We start from the raw sequence: 18,036 nt of genomic DNA, 5'->3' as shown, positions 1-18,036 counted from the left end.
TTGTAAACGGTGTTAAAAATGCTTCATACTACTGAAATAGTTTTATTTTTATTTGTTTTTTAAGCTACTAAAAATGCTTGAGTAATTTTCGAAATATTTAAATTAAACATTAATCTCAATTGACATTTCTGTATCAGAACAGAGACTCGAGAAGGAAAAGCAAAAAGATTTTAACGGCCACAACGTTTTATAATATTCAAGAACTTTACCTCTGTGATCAGTTCCAATAAAAATGTGAACATGTAAGTCAATAATTGCAACATTTGAAAAAAGAAAAGAAAAGAAAGAGGAGATAGTTAAACAAAGACCTGCACTTCCACTATTCGTGAAAGCAATGTGACAAAGGTGTGAGAGGTGTGACCTGAGTCTGGGAACCGACCCTGGGAGGCGGGGCTGGGGCAGGTGCAGGTAATTAGTCGATCTCTTGTGTGAACCTGGAGCTGTGTGACTCCCTGGTCTAAGCCGTGTTGTTTCTCTTTTTTAACTTTTCAATGAAGGCTAGATGTGGGTCCCATAGGAGTGGTAGGTCACAGAAAATGTTCCGCTTGAGTTTTGGTAGTTTGGTAGAGGTTTAAAGTTATTTACCGCTTTAGGAGGAAAACACTGTTTTATTCCTATGGAGAAACTTTTAGCGGACTCCGCCTCCGCTTGCCGATACTTATTAGGGTGCGACCCTAACCTGGAGACAGGTAACTGAAACACATACATGAAGAGAAGTGGGGGGATATTCCTTCTGAGGTAGATTTTTCTGTGCAAGTGATGTCCTGTTACAAATTACAGATAATTTGTTTTAAAACTGGTTTAACTTGACAGCAAAGCGCTGAGGACTATTTTGACGGTTGTGGTTGTTTGTTTATTTTGTTTATTTGTTTGTCTTTCATTGTAAGAGTGACTAGTTTTTAATAGATTCCCCGCAGCGCTTGTCCTGTCTTCCACTTACAATTGTACAATTTTATAGTTTTAAATGTATTTAATAAAGTAGAGCTTTTAATTGTTTTCGGTGCTACTGTTACATGTTTAGAAAGATTTTATTTTTTATTAGCATTAAAAACCCTGTAAACTGACTGTATGCCTACGGCTAATCCCTATTGAAATGGATGCATACCTCGGGTCACAAATGGTTTGCTAAAATATGGGTGACATATTATTTAGCTCATATATATGTAGGTTTAAACACAAGAAAACAAGTTCAAAAGAAACTTTGAGAATATGTTACACACGAAGACTCGAATCTGAAGAGCATGTGTACATTAGGAAGCAACTGTAGATAATATGTGAGCGACTGCACTTCTAAAATTAGATCATGGGAAGATCTGCGTAATATACGATGACAAAAGAAACAGAAAAGCTGAAACAAAGGGGGCGCGTGTCTAAACACAATAGTGCTATCACTACTTGTTTTTGTAAAACTAATACTTGCTTTTGTAAGACATACTAATTTTCCACTATGTCAAAATGTAAACTTTTCGTTGATGTAGAGGACCGTAAAGACAGCAACCCATCAAAACAAAACCAGGAGAAAATGATTTCAACAACATCAAGAAACTTTCCCTTCAAAAGTAGCAGTAAAAATAATGTCAGAGGCAACAGGCAAAGTGTGATAAATACTATAACGGGATTTTAGAAAAAGCGAAAAAAGATTGACTGGAGGAAAGAGTGAACGTTTTATCTGTTAAAATAATGTATCGAACATTTGACACCCTTACCTCAGGAGAACCACCACAATCTCCAAAAACATCAGCAAAGTCTGATGGACTTTTCTTCAGAGTCTGGTCAGCAGGCAGCGTGTTGTCATTGTATGATGTCACAAACTTAAAGTCACTGGTTCTTGAACCTGTGGTCAGGTACGCATCATAATTGTAAGTGCTGCGTAAAGTTCCTGTGCCATCAACATCTGCGTAATTAGGAGGGAGATAACCGCTGGGGATGGCAACTGCTCCATCAAACAACAGTCTGGGCTTTCTCCTGCGACAAAACCTCAAACCCAGGATGATGATGATGAAAGTCAGAAAAAACGTGGACACAGACACCAGTGCGATGATCAGATAAGAGGTCAGTTTGGAATTGTTCTCATTATAAGACAGATCCTTCAGTTCTGGTACCTCAGCCAAATTATCAGAAATGAGTAAATACATGGAACAGGTGGCAGACAGAGAGGGCTGTCCGTTATCTTTCACTGCCACTACAAGGTTCTGTTTCATGCTGTCAGATTCAGAAATGTCCCGCTGTGTCCTGATCTCTCCGCTGTGGACACTAATAGTAAAAAGTCCCGGATCAGTGGATTTGACTATATGATAGGACAGCCAGGCGTTCTGTCCGGAGTCCGCGTCCACCGCGATCACTTTGGACACCAGAGAGCCTCCGTGTGCAACTTTGGGGACCAGCTCGGTCATGAAGGAATTGCCCTCCGGGGAGGGATACAGGATCTGAGGAGAGTTGTCATTCACATCTGAGATGAACACACTCACGGTCACGTTGCTGCTGAGAGGAGGAGAACCGTTGTCTCTGGCCATCACGTGGACTTTAAAACTCTTGAACTGTTCATAATCAAACGACCTCACAGAGTGGATCACACCCGTGTCTCCGTTCACAGACAGATAGGAGGACACCGGGGCACCGTTCACCTCACCAGCTAACAGAGAATAAACCACTGTACCGTTCTGTCTCCAGTCGGGGTCTCGAGCACTAACGGAACATAAAGTGGAGCCAGGTTTGTTATTCTCACTCACATATGCGTTGTACGACTGTTCCTCAAACACAGGTGGGTTGTCATTAATGTCAGCTACAGATAACTGAACACTTTTAGAAGAGGACAGAGGTGGAGAGCCCTCGTCAGTGGCAGTTATTGTAATGTTGTAATCAGATACTAGTTCACGGTCCAGTTGTCCTGTGGTCACCAGAGAATAATAGTTTTTAATAGACGGAACCAACTTAAAGGGGACACCCTGCTGGATGGAGCAACGGACCTGTCGGTTATTCTCAGAATCTCTGTCCTGCACGTTAATGATGCCCACCTCTGTACCAGGTGGCACGTTCTCAGGTATGGGGTTAGTTAGTGATTTCAAATTGATGGCTGGTGGGTTGTCATTGACATCAGTTATATCTATAACTACTGTACAATAAGAGGTAAGACCCGGTCCGTCCTTTGCTCTTACTCGCAGCTCTATTGAAGTCTCCGTTTCATAATCAAGTGACCCGATAACTTTTACCTCTCCTGTCTTATGATTCAGTGAAAACAAAGATGCATGCTCATCAGAGACATGATCGAAGTTATATGTAATATCACCATTTGGGCCAGTGTCTGCATCGGTTGCGCTCACTGTAACCACTACGGTATCTAAAAGAGAGTTTTCAGGCACACTGGCTTCATAAACGGCCTGGCTGAACACTGGGGCGTTATCATTAGCATCCAACACAGTGATGCGAATAATCGCAGTACCTGATCTCTGAGGAGATCCACCATCTACAGCTGTAAGCACTAATTTCAGCTCTTTCGCTTTTTCTCGGTCTAGTTCTTTTAACAAAACCAATTCGGAATGTTTCCTTCCACTAACATCTGTATTTACATTAATGGTGAAATGCTCATTGTTTTGTAAATTGTACCGTTGCACAGCGTTTGTGCCTATGTCGGCATCGCGGGCTTCCGTAAGTAAAAATCTCTCTCCTTTGTCTGCCGATTCTCTTATTTCAAATGAAATCAGATCCTCACTAAACTCTGGCGCGTTATCATTTATATCTTGCACATGAATACTGATGCGATGAAGCTCTAAAGGGTTTTCCAGCACAAGCTCCTCTTTTAAAACGCAGCTGGCTTTTTTACCACAAAGACTTTCCCTGTCGATCCTGTCACTGACAGTCAAATCTCCGGTGCTCAGATTAATGTCACAATACCTTTTATCGTCTCTGTCTGTGTCAATGCGGGCTTTACGCGAGGAAAGAGTCGCCATCCCAAGACCCAGATCTTTGGCGATATTCCCTATCACAAATCCGCCTTTCATCTCCTCTGCGATAGTGTAGCTTACGTCTCCATGGGCGAAATGCAAGGCCACGAAAAGGAAAACCACACAATAGCAATTCATAGCCAATCTTCCGTATACTGCACTTCCCATGATCGAATAAGGTTTAATCCTTTCCTGGAAAATTCCTTGAAAGTGATCAAAAATAGTGCTCTTTTTGAATATTCTAAATAATCCCAGCGTTTGCCTTTTGTAATGCCCTCAACCTAGACACGCTACACCAAAATAAGGCTTCGCAATGGCAGAAAAGAATAGATGAAGAATAGAGACCTCCTGTCTTTGTTGGTGCACAGTGACACCAAGAGTTTCGTTAAATTATAGCACTGCAAACCCAAACAAGAGGCCAGCTTCGAGTTATAACGCCCTTATTAATCAATATAAATAATGACAATCTAGACTTCGGTGTTATTTGGTCAATCATACAGATTTCTTCTTTTTTCCTTTTCCACCTGTGGTGCGCCTTTCAATGAAATAATAAACCATATGTTTAACAAATCCATGTGTAATCCTGCAAAAGACAAGTAAGAGCTATAGTTGCTTACAAATTCAAACCGATACTAATCCATCTGCAAGGGCTGTTACTAAATCTATAGAAAGCAACTTGTGTGCACATGAGCCAAAATCAAAGACCTTAAGGAATAGTGGCAATATACTATATTCATTATCAACCATCTCTCAAGTACACTTCAAGGAAGACCTCTAGTATCCATTTCTACATCAGACATAAAATAAGTTCCTGAGAAATTAATAAAAGGGAACCACAAATATTGCCCTAATGTAAACTGCTTTACTTATTCAATCAATGCCTCACTTTTTTTTTTATTTTTTAATCAATTTTGTGTATAGAAACATAAGACATTTGATTCAAAAATGCCAAAAACAAATATTATAAGTGATACCCTTGGATAATATACAGCAGAATCAAATTTAGTAGCTCAAGGATGTTCCATATAACTTGTTTCATTGAATTTATTTAACAAACAAGCTAAAATATCTCGACAAAGAACAATGACTTTCCACTATTACCATCGGAATAAGGTAATGCCTTAGAGAAACAAATATCTCACATAAAGTTTATGATTTGTGCGGGTATTAACTCTTACATCCACTTCTAAATTCAAGCAGGTAGGAATGAACTAAAGCTGTTGCCATGTGTATTCAAAAAATAAAAGACCGACAAGTTAGAGAAATACATCCTTATTTTTTGTAAATCTTAAATTACCAAGAGAGATTAGATCTTGTAATAATTTAAGTATCTTCTTTTCTTAGTAAACAAAGATTGTCTCACTCAATGTCTGGTAATAACCTAATGTAAAAACACCAAGCATTAGACAGTAAAATAATGTCTGCAGGTCTGGGATGAGTTAAGAATTTTGTATGTTTGTTTTTTTTTCCCCCTGTGCTGTTAATGATGAAAACCTTCCTATGCAAGATTTTGGTGTAACATCATAACTTACCAGTTTATATGTATAAAAAAATAAACGTTTCACAACATCAAAGTATTATTTAACAGCACCAGTGCTATTCAGTGGTCTGAATGTCAGGGTTGGTCACTGAGTAGAAAAGGAAAAGCTCCTATTGAGAATTCCAACAGGGATTAACTTTCAGCATGTGATTTGAAATTATATTATTTAGCAGTTTGCATTGTCTTATAGTTCTCCAACCACCAGACAAGACTGTGCATTCTTAAAGTATTGCATGCTGATACTGGAATTATGCATTTGTTGTTTTTAATTTGTTCTCTTAGTTAGAGGTTACAGAATAGAGAAAAATATAGAGGAATACAATTATTGCACTTTATTTGTAGCATAAAACTATGAAAAACTAATGCACTGATAGTTCAGCTTCATCTGCATTGCAGTGATTAGTCATTTGGGTGAAAATTGAGACTTTACACAAAGTCAGGTAACACCACTGATAATGGCATCATTTTGACCCAACTCATTGTACCCTCAGAGGTCAGAACTTTTATGCACCTGCTGTTACAAAAGTGAATACTGGATGACTGAGTAATCATCAAAAGCCAATTTTGGCATGTAAAGACTTTAAATTGGCAAGGCATAAAAAACTACCCCTAAATATTTGCTATGAGCATTTATGCAGCCAATAGCAATTGTATACTGTAATACTGTTAAGGCCAGTGGCCTGGAAACAAAAGACTTCGTAAGCCATTTTGAAGCTACTACAATATTTGATTGTATAGACTAAGTTCAATTATATGACCACTGCGTGGTGAGTTAGGTTATAAGACTAAATCAATAGAACAATTTTGAAATGGCTGTTGCTGTATGTACATGTCATATATAACCAAGAAATGAAAAACTAGCACAACACCTAACATACTTTGTGGATCAGGAGCTATTTTTTTCTTCAGGGATGATCAAAGCATGAACAAATAGCTTTTAACTGGGTGGATTTCAAATAAATAAATACAGGGAGAGCCTATTTAAAACAACAGAGACCTTGTATTTGTGAAATCTTAACAAAACGTAACCCTTGAAAATAGATTTAGTATAGTGAAGAATAGGAATAATGCCTCAGTACTAGGAATCTAATTAAGAATATTATACTATAAAAACACATGTTGGAATATCAAATATTCAGTAATTTAAGAATGATTTCTCTCATATGTATTTGAAAACTGCTCCTGCAAATAAGACTCTAATGTAGATGCATATTAAAAACTTGTCTCATAACCTCTTAACTTTCTCAGCAGAGAGGATAAACAAAACATCAAATTAATAAACACCATGAAATGATTCCAGAACACTATTCTAGAGGATCATCTAAATGGTTGTATAAAGTCAGAGAGTTCAGATCAATAGAGAATTATAAAGATGTGTCATCAATGACAAAAACATAACAGGGCCCTACTTTTAGGGAATCCCGTTATCAACCAAATAATTTACAAACTCTGATGGACTTTTCCTCAGAGTCTGGTCGGCAGACTGCAGTTGTAACACATGAAAAATCCAAACTCCAAAGTCAACCAAATCTCATGTCTCAGGTGCATATGAAGCAATTATGAATCCAATTTACATTCAGTAGTAACTTTAACAGACAACTTAACAAGCAGTGTGATGTTCATAGAGAACACTGAAAAGTCAGTTAAGTGTTTAGATAAGTATGCTTAACATTTAATCGAAGATGGAATATAATCTCTATAGAAACCATATCCTATCCTCTTCAACTAAAATTTAATTGTTCTTATGCATAAAATAATCCAGCCAGAAGCCACACAGCGTAAGAAATTATAACTGCATGTTCCAGAAACGTTTATAGTCCTCTTAACATTTTTCTTTTGATTTTAAGAGAACACAAACTCAGTTTAGGGGTATTAATTTGTCCATTTTGAATTAAAAAGCAAATTTCAGGAGCATAATCTGCCTGGTGTCATACTACCCCATTAAACTGGTTATTTAATATGGTATTTGGTGGTGGAAAAAAGTTGATATGAATTAGTAAGGCTGGAAGACATGAACACAAGAGCCTAGTTCAAAAACATGTCCTCCTACCTCCAGAGTCTCCAAAGAATCTCCAAAAACATCAGCAAAGTCTGATGGACTTTTCTTCAGAGTCTGGTCAGCAGGCAGCGTGTTGTCATTGTATGATGTCACAAACTTAAAGTCACTGGTTCTTGAACCTGTGGTTAGATAAGCGTCATAATTGTAAGCACTGCGTAAAGTTCCTGTGCCATCAACATCTGCGTAATTAGGAGGGAGATAACCGCTGGGGATGGCAACTGCTCCATCAAACAACAGTCTGGGCTTTCTCCTGCGACAAAACCTCAAACCCAGGATGATGATGATGAAAGTCAGAAAAAACGTGGAGACAGACACCAGCGCAATGATCAGATAAAAGGTCAGTTTGGAATTGTTCTCATTATGAGAGATGTCTTTCAGTTCTGGCACCTCCGCCAAGTTATCAGAAATAAGTAAATACATGGAACAGGTGGCAGACAGAGAGGGCTGCCCGTTATCTTTCACTGCCACTACAAGGTTCTGTTTCATGCTGTCAGATTCAGAAATGTCCCGCTGTGTCCTGATCTCTCCACTGTGGACACCAATTGTAAAAAGTCCCGGATCAGTGGATTTGACTATTTGATAGGACAGCCAGGCGTTCTGTCCGGAGTCCGCGTCCACCGCGATCACTTTGGACACCAGAGAGCCTCCGTGTGCAGCTTTGGGGACCAGCTCGGTCATGAAGGAGTTGCCCTCTGGGGAGGGGTAGAGGATCTGAGGAGAGTTGTCATTCAGATCTGAGATGAACACACTCACGGTCACGTTGCTGCTGAGAGGAGGAGAACCGTTGTCTCTGGCCATCACATGGACTTTGAAGCTCTTGAACTGTTCATAATCAAACGACCTCACAGCGTGGATCACACCCGTGTCTCCGTTCACAGACAGATAGGAGGACACCGGGGCACCGTTCACCTCACCAGCTAACAGAGAATAAACTACTGTACCGTTCTGTCTCCAGTCGGGGTCTCGAGCACTAACGGAACATAAAGTGGAGCCCGGTTTGTTATTCTCACTCACATATGCGCTGTACGACTGCTCATCAAACACAGGCGGGTTGTCGTTGATGTCAGCTACAGATAACTGAACACTTTTAGAAGAGGACAGAGGTGGAGAGCCATCGTCAGTGGCAGTGATTGTAATGTTGTAATTGGAAACTAATTCGCGGTCTAGTTGCCCTGTGGTCACCAGAGAATAATAGTTTTTAATAGAAGGAACCAACTTAAAGGGGACACCCTGCTGGATGGAGCAGCGGACCTGTCGGTTATTCTCCGAATCTCTGTCCTGCACGTTAATGATGCCCACCTCTGTACCAGGTGACAAGTGTTCGGGTATGGGGTTCGACAGTGACTTTAGATATATTACAGGTGGGTTGTCATTCACATCAGTAACATCTATTATGACTTTAGCATAGGAAGTTAATCCTAAACCATCTTTCGCAGTTATGCGAAGCTCAAACGATCTCACTGTTTCATAATCAACTGTGGCGGACAATTTTATATCCCCTGTTTTATAATCTATGGCAAATATTGACTTAACGTCTTCTGAAACGTGTCCAAAATCATATGTAACTTCTCCATTTAGTCCATCATCTGCATCATTTGCTTTTACTGTCAGCACAACAGTACCCATGGGAGAGTTTTCTGACAGACTGGCTTTATAAACGGCCTGGCTAAACACTGGCACGTTATCATTAGCGTCCAAAACAGTAATGTGAATGACCACGGTACCTGATCTTTGAGGGGAACCACCATCTAAAGCGGTCAGAAGTAGATTAATTTCTTGTAATGTTTCACGATCGAGCTCTTTGTTAAGAACAAGTTCCACAGAATTGGTTCCAACTCCAAGGAAAAAATTTTCATTCGTTTGTAGGTTGTATGATTGAACTGAATTTTTACCTATGTCGGCATCGTGCGCTTCTTCTATTGGAAAACGAGCACCTTTTGACGCAGATTCTCTAATATCTATATGGATCAAATTCTTATCAAACTGTGGGGAGTTGTCATTTATATCCTGGACATGTAGGCTGATTCGCTGCAGTTCTAATGGATTTTCCAACATGAGTTCTTGTTTTAAAACGCAGGATGCTTTGTCTCCACACAGGCCCTCTCTGTCAATCCTTTCGGCAACAATCAGATCTCCGTTACGGAGGTTTATTTCACAGAATCGTTTGTCGCTTCCTTCAGTATCAATACGAGCCTTTCGAAGAGATAGTGTATTTGCGTCGATGCCGAGGTCTTTGGCGATATTTCCGATCACAGTCCCGTGTCGCATTTCCTCTGTAAAAGAGTAGCTTATATCCCCGCTGACAAAATACAAACAAAAGAAGAGTAAAGCAACGACAAGGGTGTGTATTCCAAATGTCGCGTTAACCATCATGACATGTATATCTTTCCTCTGTAATGCGCAGGAATACAACAAACACACAAATATTATTTAAGCCAAAATCAGCACAATCTAAAACCACGTCTGCGTGTCCTTCGATGACCAACTGCAGCACATTAAAACACATTTTGCCTCGACAAATAGGTGTGGATTTTAAGATAGGCAAGGTGGACAGCGACATCGTGAGTCTAATTTAAAGATTGCATTGAGCAGCAGCCCTGTACAAGGCGCATGGAAGCGTTTATGGACGAACGTTGAACCTTAATTTAAAAGTAAAAGTGTATATTGAAGTGTGCAGACAGATAAAAAAAAAAGAAATAAAAATTGCATTAATCCGAAAGGTCGCTGTATACTGAGCAATGCTGCCGATGAAAACTCATATCTGCAAACGTTTAGATCATTATTGTATACAAAATGTGATACAAATTAAAGTTTAAATATCTGTGTTCACCGAAAATGTGTGGCCACGATTTACATGATAACTTTTGAAAAACAATTAAATGTTTGTAGACGGGAAAGCGTTAAAAATGCTTCAAACTACAGAAATAGTTTTGTTTTTATTTGTTTTTTAAGCTACTAAAAATGCTTGAGTAATTTTCGAAATATTTAAATTAAACATTAATCTCAATTGACATTTCTGTATCAGAACAGAGACTCGAGAAGGAAAAGCAAGAAGATTTTAACGGCCACAACGTTTTATAATATTCAAGAACTTTACCTCTGTGATCAGTTCCAATAAAAATGTGAACATGTAAGTCAATAATTGCAACATTTGAAAAAAGAAAAGAAAAGAAAGAGGAGAAAGTTAAACAAAGACCTGCACTTCCACTATTCGTGAAAGCAACTTGACAAAGGTGTGAGAGGTGTGACCTGAGTCTGGGAACCGACCCTGGGAGGCGGGGCTGGGGCAGGTGCAGGTAATTAGTCGATCTCTTGTGTGAACCTGGAGCTGTGTGACTCCCTGGTCTAAGCCGTGTTGTTTCTCTTTTTTAACTTTTCAGTGAAGGCTAGATGTGGGTCCATAGCCTTGTATATGAGTGGTAGGTCACAGAAAATGTTCCGCTTGAGTTTTGGTAGTTTGGTAGAGGTTTAAAGTTATTTACAGCTTTAGGAGGAAAACACTGTTTTATTCCTATGGAGAAACTTTTAGCGGACTCCGCCTCCGCTTGCCAATACTTATTAGGGTGCGACCCTAACCTGGAGACAGGTAACTGAAACACATACATGAAGAGAAGTGGGGGGATATTCCTTCTGAGGTAGATTTTTCTGTGCAAGTGATGTCCTGTTACGAATTACAGATAATTTGTTTTAAAACTGGTTTAACTTGACAGCAAAGCGCTGAGGACTATTTTGACGGTTGTGGTTGTTTGTTTATTTTGTTTATTTGTTTGTCTTTCATTGTAAGAGTGACTAGTTTTTAATAGATTCCCCGCAGCGCTTATCCTGTCTTCCACTTACAATCGTACAATTTTATAGTTTTAAATGTATTTAATAAAGTAGAGCTTTTAATTGTTTTGGGTGCTACTGTTACATGTTTAGAAAGATTTTATTTTGTATTAGAATTAAAAACCCTGTAAACTGACTGTATGCCTACGGCTAATCCCTATTGAAATGGGTGCATACCTCGGGTCACAAATGGTTTGCTAAAATATGGGTGACATATTATTTAGCTCATATATATATGTAGGTTTAAACACAAGAAAACAAGTTCAAAAGAAACTTTGAGAATATGTTACACACGAAGACTCGAATCTGAACAGCATGTGTACATTAGGAAGCAACTGTAGATAACATGTGAGCGACTGCACTTTTAAAATTAGATCATGGGAAGATCTGCGTAATATACGATGACAAAAGAAACAGAAAAGCTGAAACAAAGGGGGCGCGTGTCTAAACACAATAGTGCTATCACGACTTGTTTTTGTAAAACTAATACTTGCTTTTGTAAGACATACTAATTTTCCCCTATGTCAAAATGTAAACTTTTCGTTGATGTAGAGGACCGTAAAGACAGCAACCCATTAAAACAAAACCAGGAGAAAATGATTTCAACAACATCAAGAAACTTTCCCTTCAAAAGTAGCAGTAAAAATAATGTCAGAGGCAACAGGCAAAGTGTGATAAATACTATAACGGGATTTCAGAAAAAGCGAAAAAAGATTGACTGGAGGAAAGAGTGAACGTTTTATCTGTTAAAATAATTTATCGAACATTTGACACCCTTACCTCAGGAGAACCACCACAGTCTCCAAAAACATCAGCAAAGTCTGATGGACTTTTCTTCAGAGTCTGGTCAGCAGGCAGCGTGTTGTCATTGTATGATGTCACAAACTTAAAGTCACTGGTTCTAGATCCCGTGGTCAGGTACGCATCATAATTGTAAGTGCTGTGTAAAGTTCCTGTGCCATCAACATCTGCGTAATTAGGAGGGAGATAACCGCTGGGGATGGCAACTGCTCCATCAAACAACAGTCTGGGCTTTCTCCTGCGACAAAACCTCAAACCCAAGATGATGATGATGAAAGTCAGAAAAAACGTGGAGACAGACACCAGTGCAATGATCAGATAAGACGTCAGTTTGGAATTGTTCTCATTATAAGACAGATCCTTCAGTTCTGGCACCTCCGCCAAGTTATCAGAAATAAGTAAATACATGGAACAGGTGGCAGACAGAGAGGGCTGTCCGTTATCTTTCACTGCCACTACAAGGTTCTGTTTCATGCTGTCAGATTCAGAAATGTCCCGCTGTGTCCTGATCTCTCCGCTGTGGACACTAATAGTAAAAAGTCCTGGATCAGTGGATTTGACTATATGATAGGACAGCCAGGCGTTCTGTCCGGAGTCTGCGTCCACCGCGATCACTTTGGACACCAGAGAGCCTCCGTGTGCAGCTTTGGGGACCAGCTCGGTCATGAAGGAGTTGCCCTCTGGGGAGGGGTAGAGGATCTGAGGAGAGTTGTCATTCACATCTGAGATGAACACACTCACGGTCACGTTGCTGCTGAGAGGAGGAGAACCGTTGTCTCTGGCCATCACATGGACTTTAAAACTCCTGAACTGTTCATAATCAAACGACCTCACAGAGTGGATCACACCCGTGTCTCCGTTCACAGACAGATAGGAGGACACTGGGGCACCGTTCACCTCACCAGCTAACAGAGAATAAACCACTGTACCGTTCTGTCTCCAGTCGGGGTCTCGAGCACTAACGGAACATAAAGTGGAGCCCGGTTTGTTATTCTCACTCACATATGCGTTGTACGACTGTTCCTCAAACACAGGTGGGTTGTCGTTGATGTCAGCTACAGATAACTGAACACTTTTAGAAGAGGACAGAGGTGGAGAGCCCTCGTCAGTGGCAGTGATTGTAATGTTGTAATCAGATACTAGTTCACGGTCCAGTTCTCCTGTGGTCACCAGAGAATAATAGTTTTTAATAGAAGGAACCAACTTAAAGGGGACACCCTGCTGGATGGAGCAGCGGACCTGTCGGTTATTCTCAGAATCTCTGTCCTGCACGTTAATGATGCCCACCTCTGTACCAGGTGGCACGTTCTCAGGTATGGGGTTAGTTAGTGATTTCAAATTGATGGCTGGTGGGTTGTCATTGACATCAGTTATATCTATAACTACTGTACAATAAGAGGTAAGACCCGGTCCGTCCTTTGCTCTTACTCGCAGCTCTATTGAAGTCTCCGTTTCATAATCAAGTGACCCGATAACTTTTACCTCTCCTGTCTTATGATTCAGTGAAAACAAAGATGCATGCTCATCAGAGACATGATCGAAGTTATATGTAATATCACCATTTGGGCCAGTGTCTGCATCGGTTGCGCTCACTGTAACCACTACGGTATCTAAAAGAGAGTTTTCAGGCACACTGGCTTCATAAACGGCCTGGGTGAACACTGGTGCGTTATCATTAGCGTCCAGCACAGTGATGCGAATAATCGCAGTACCTGATCTCTGAGGAGATCCACCATCTACAGCTGTAAGCACTAATTTCAGCTCTTTCGCTTTTTCTCGGTCTAGTTCTTTTAACAAAACCAATTCGGAATGTTTCCTTCCACTAACATCTGTATTTACATTAATGGTGAAATGCTCATTGTTTTGTAAATTGTACCGTTGCACAGCGTTTGTGCCTATGTCGGCATCGCGGGCTTCCGTAAGTAAAAATCTCGCTCCTTTGACTGCCGATTCTGTTATTTCAAATGAAATCAGATCCTCACTAAACTCTGGCGCGTTATCATTTATATCTTGCACATGAATACTGATGCGATGAAGCTCTAAAGGGTTTTCCAGCACAAGCTCCTCTTTTAAAACGCAGCTGGCTTTTTTACCACAAAGACTTTCCCTGTCGATCCTGTCACTGACAGTCAAATCTCCGGTGCTCAGATTAATGTCACAATACCTTTTATCGTCTCTGTCTGCGTCAATTCGGGCTTTACGCGAGGAAAGAGTCGCAATCCCAAGACCCAGATCTTTGGCGATATTCCCTATCACAAATCCGCCTTTCATTTCCTCTGCGATAGTGTAGCTCACGTCTCCATGGGCGAAATGCAAGGCCACGAAAAGGAAAACCACACAATAGCAATTCATAGCCAATCTTCCGTATACTGCACTTCCCATGATCGAATAAGGTTTAATCCTTTCCTGGAAAATTCCTTGAAAGTGATCAAAAATAGTGCTCTTTTTGAATATTCTAAATAATCCCAGCGTTTGCCTTTTGTAATGCCCTCAACCTAGACACGCTACACCAAAATAAGGCTTCGCAATGGCAGAAAAGAATAGATGAAGAATAGAGACCTCCTGTCTTTGTTGGTGCACAGTGACACCAAGAGTTTCGTTAAATTATAGCACTGCAAACCCAAACAAGAGGCCAGCTTCGAGTTATAACGCCCTTATTAATCAATATAAATAATGACAATCTAGACTTCGGTGTTATTTGGTCATTCATACAGATTTCTTCTTTTTTCCTTTTCCACCTGTGGTGCGCTTTTCAATGAAATAATAAACCATATGTAAAACAAATCCATGTGTAATCCTGCAAAAGACAAGTAAGAGCTATAGTTGCTTACAAATTCAAACCGATACTAATCCATCTGCAAGGGCTGTTACTAAATCTATAGAAAGCAACTTGTGTGCACATGAGCCAAAATCAAAGACCTTAAGGAATTTTGGCAATATACTATATTCATTATCAACCATCTCTCAAGCACACTTCAAGGAAGACCTCTAGTATCCATTTCTACATCAGACATAAAATAAGTTCCTGAGAAATTAATAAAAGGGAACCACAAATATTGCCCTAATGTAAACTGCTTTACTTATTCAATCAATGCTGCATTTTTCTTTTCTTTTTTCATCATTTTTTGCATATAGAAAAAAAAGACATTTGATTCAAAAATGCCAAAAACAAATATTATAAGTGATACCCTTGGATAATATACAGCAGAATCAATTTTAGTAGCTCAAGGATGTTCCATATAACTTGTTTCATTGAGTTTCTTTAACAAACAACCTAAAATATCTGAAAAAAGAACAATGACTTTCCACTATCACCATCGGAATAAGGTAAAACTTAGAGAAACAAATATGTTGCATAAAGTGCATGATTAGTGAGGGTATTAACTCTTACATCCACTTCTAAAATTCAAGCAGGTAGGAATGAACTAAAGCTGTTGCCATGTGTATTCAAAAAAATAAAAGACCAACAACATTTAAGATTTTTTGTAAATCTTAAATTACCAAGAGAGATTAGATCCTGTATCATGTAATAACTTAAGTATCTTCTTTTCTCAGTAAACAAAGATTGTCTCACTCAATGTCTGGTAATAACCTAATGTAAAAACACCAAGCATTTAATAGTGAAATCTGCAGGTCTGGAATGAGTTAAGACTTTTTTTTCCCTGTGCTGTTAATGATGAAAACCTTCCTATGCAAGATTTTGGTATAACATCATAACTTACCAGTTTATATGAAAAAAAATGTTTCACAACATCAAAGTATTATTTAACAGCACTATTCAGTGGTCTGAATGTCAGGGTTGGTCACTGAGTAGAAAGGAAAAGCTGCTATTGAGAATTCCAACAGGGATTAACTTTCAGCATGTGATTTGAAATTATATTATTTAGCAGTTTGCATTGTCTTATAGTTCTCCAACCACCAGACAAGACTGCATTCTTAAAGTATTGCATGCTGATACTGGAATTATGCATCTGTTGTTTTTAATTTGTTCTCTTAGTTAGAGGTTACAGAATAGAGAAAAATATAGAGGAATACAATTATTGCACTTTATTTGTAGCATAAAACTATGAAAAAGTGGCACTGACAGTTCAGCTTCATCTGCATTGCAGTGATTAGTCATTTGGGTGAAAACTGAGACTTTACACAAAGTCAGGTAACACCACTGATAATGGCATCATTTTGACCCAACTCATTGTACCCTCAGAGGTCAGAACTTTTATGCACTTGCTGTGACAAAAGCTAATACTGAATGTCTGAGTAATCATCAAAAGCTAAATTTGGCATGTAAAGATTTTAAATTGGAAAGGCATAAAAACTACCCCTAAATATTTATTGTGAGCATTTATGCAGTTAATAGCAATAATATACTTTTATAGCATGACGGCCAGTGGCCTGGAAACAAAAGACTTCGTAAGCCATTTTGAACCTACTACAATATTCGATTGTATAGACTAAGTTCAATTATATGACCACTGCGTGGTGAGTTAGGTTATAAGACTAAATCAATAGCACTATTTTGAAATGGCTGTTGCTGTATGTACATGTCATATATAACCAAGAAATGAAAAACTAGCTCAACACCTAACATACTTTGTGGATCAGGAGCTATTTTTTCATCAGGGATGATCAAAGCATGAACAAATAGCTTTTAACTGGGTGGATTTCAAATAAATAAATACAGGGAGAGCCTATTTAAAACAACAGAGACCTTGTATTTTTGAAATCTTAACAAAACGTAACCCTTGAAAATAGATTTAGTATAGTGAAGATTAGGAATAATGCCTCAGTACTAGGAATCTACTTAAGAACATTATGCTATAAAAACATATATTGCAACATCAAATATTCAGTAATTTAAGAATGATTTCTCTCATATGTATTTGAAACCTGCACTTGCAAATAAGACTCTAATGTAGATGGATATTAAAAACTTGTCTCATAACCTCTTAACTTTCTGAGCAGAGAGGATAAACAAAACATCAAATTAATAAACACCATGAAATGATTCCAGAACACTATTCTAGAAGATCATCTAAATGGTTGTATAAAGTCAGAGAGTTCAGATCAATAGTGAAGCATAAAGATATGCCATCAATGACAAAAATATAACAAGGCCCTACTTTTAGGGAATCCCGTTATCAACCAAATAATTTACAAACTCTGATGGACTTCTCCTCAGAGTCTGGTCGGCAGACTGCAGTTGTAACACATGAAAAATCCAAACTCTAAAGTCAACCAAATCTCATGTCTCAGGTGCATATGAAGCAATTATGAATCCAATTTACATTCAGTAGTAACTTTAACAGACAACTTAACAAGCGGTGTGATGTTCATAGCCAGCACTGAAAAGGTAGTTAGGCGTTTAGATAAGTGTGCATAACATTTAATCGATGATGCATTATAAACATCTATAGAAACAATACCCTCTACTCTTAAACTAAAATGTAATTGTCCTTATGCATAAAACAATCTAACCAGAAGCCACACAGCATAGGAAAATATAACTGCATATCCCAGAAAAGTTTATAGTCCTCTTAACATTTTTCTTTTGATTTTAAGAGACACACACAACTCACTTTAGGGGTTTTAGACTGTCGATTTTGAATTATAAGCCAAATTTCAGGAGCATAATCTGCCTGGTGTCATACTACCCCATTAAACTGGCTATTGAATATGGTGTTTGAAGGTGGAAAAAAGTTGATATGAATTAGTAAGGCTGGAAGACATGAACACAAGAGCCTAGTTTAAAAACATGTCCTCCTACCTCCAGAGTCTCCAAAGAATCTCCAAAAGCATCAGCAAAGTCTGATGGACTTTTCTTCAGAGTCTGGTCAGCAGGCAGCGTGTTGTCATTGTATGATGTCACAAAC

At 38.9% G+C, this 18,036-nt stretch overlaps 1 protein-coding gene across 12 annotated transcripts in view; it reads right to left on the bottom strand.

Annotated features, from left to right (window-relative positions):
• LOC105940793 (protocadherin gamma-C5) overlaps positions 1 to 18,036 on the bottom strand; it is a 315,331-nt gene that overhangs the window by 252,145 nt on the left and 45,150 nt on the right. The window contains exon 1 of one of the 12 annotated variants that reach the window (XM_076873870.1): positions 12,146 to 14,700. The exons of 10 other annotated variants lie outside the window; for them this stretch is intronic. In XM_076873870.1, coding sequence (XP_076729985.1) covers positions 12,146 to 14,548 — 2,403 coding nt within the window. In that variant the 5' untranslated portion in view covers positions 14,549 to 14,700. Of the gene's footprint in view, positions 1 to 12,145; positions 14,701 to 18,036 lie in introns of those variants that run through there. One more of the 12 variants, XM_076873946.1, reaches the window with a different exon arrangement.

The sequence above is a fragment of the Maylandia zebra genome, linkage group LG2 (assembly GCF_041146795.1).
Source record: "Maylandia zebra isolate NMK-2024a linkage group LG2, Mzebra_GT3a, whole genome shotgun sequence".
NCBI classification, from domain to species: domain Eukaryota; kingdom Metazoa; phylum Chordata; class Actinopteri; order Cichliformes; family Cichlidae; genus Maylandia; species Maylandia zebra.
This window is presented reverse-complemented; position numbering and strand designations above follow the sequence as displayed.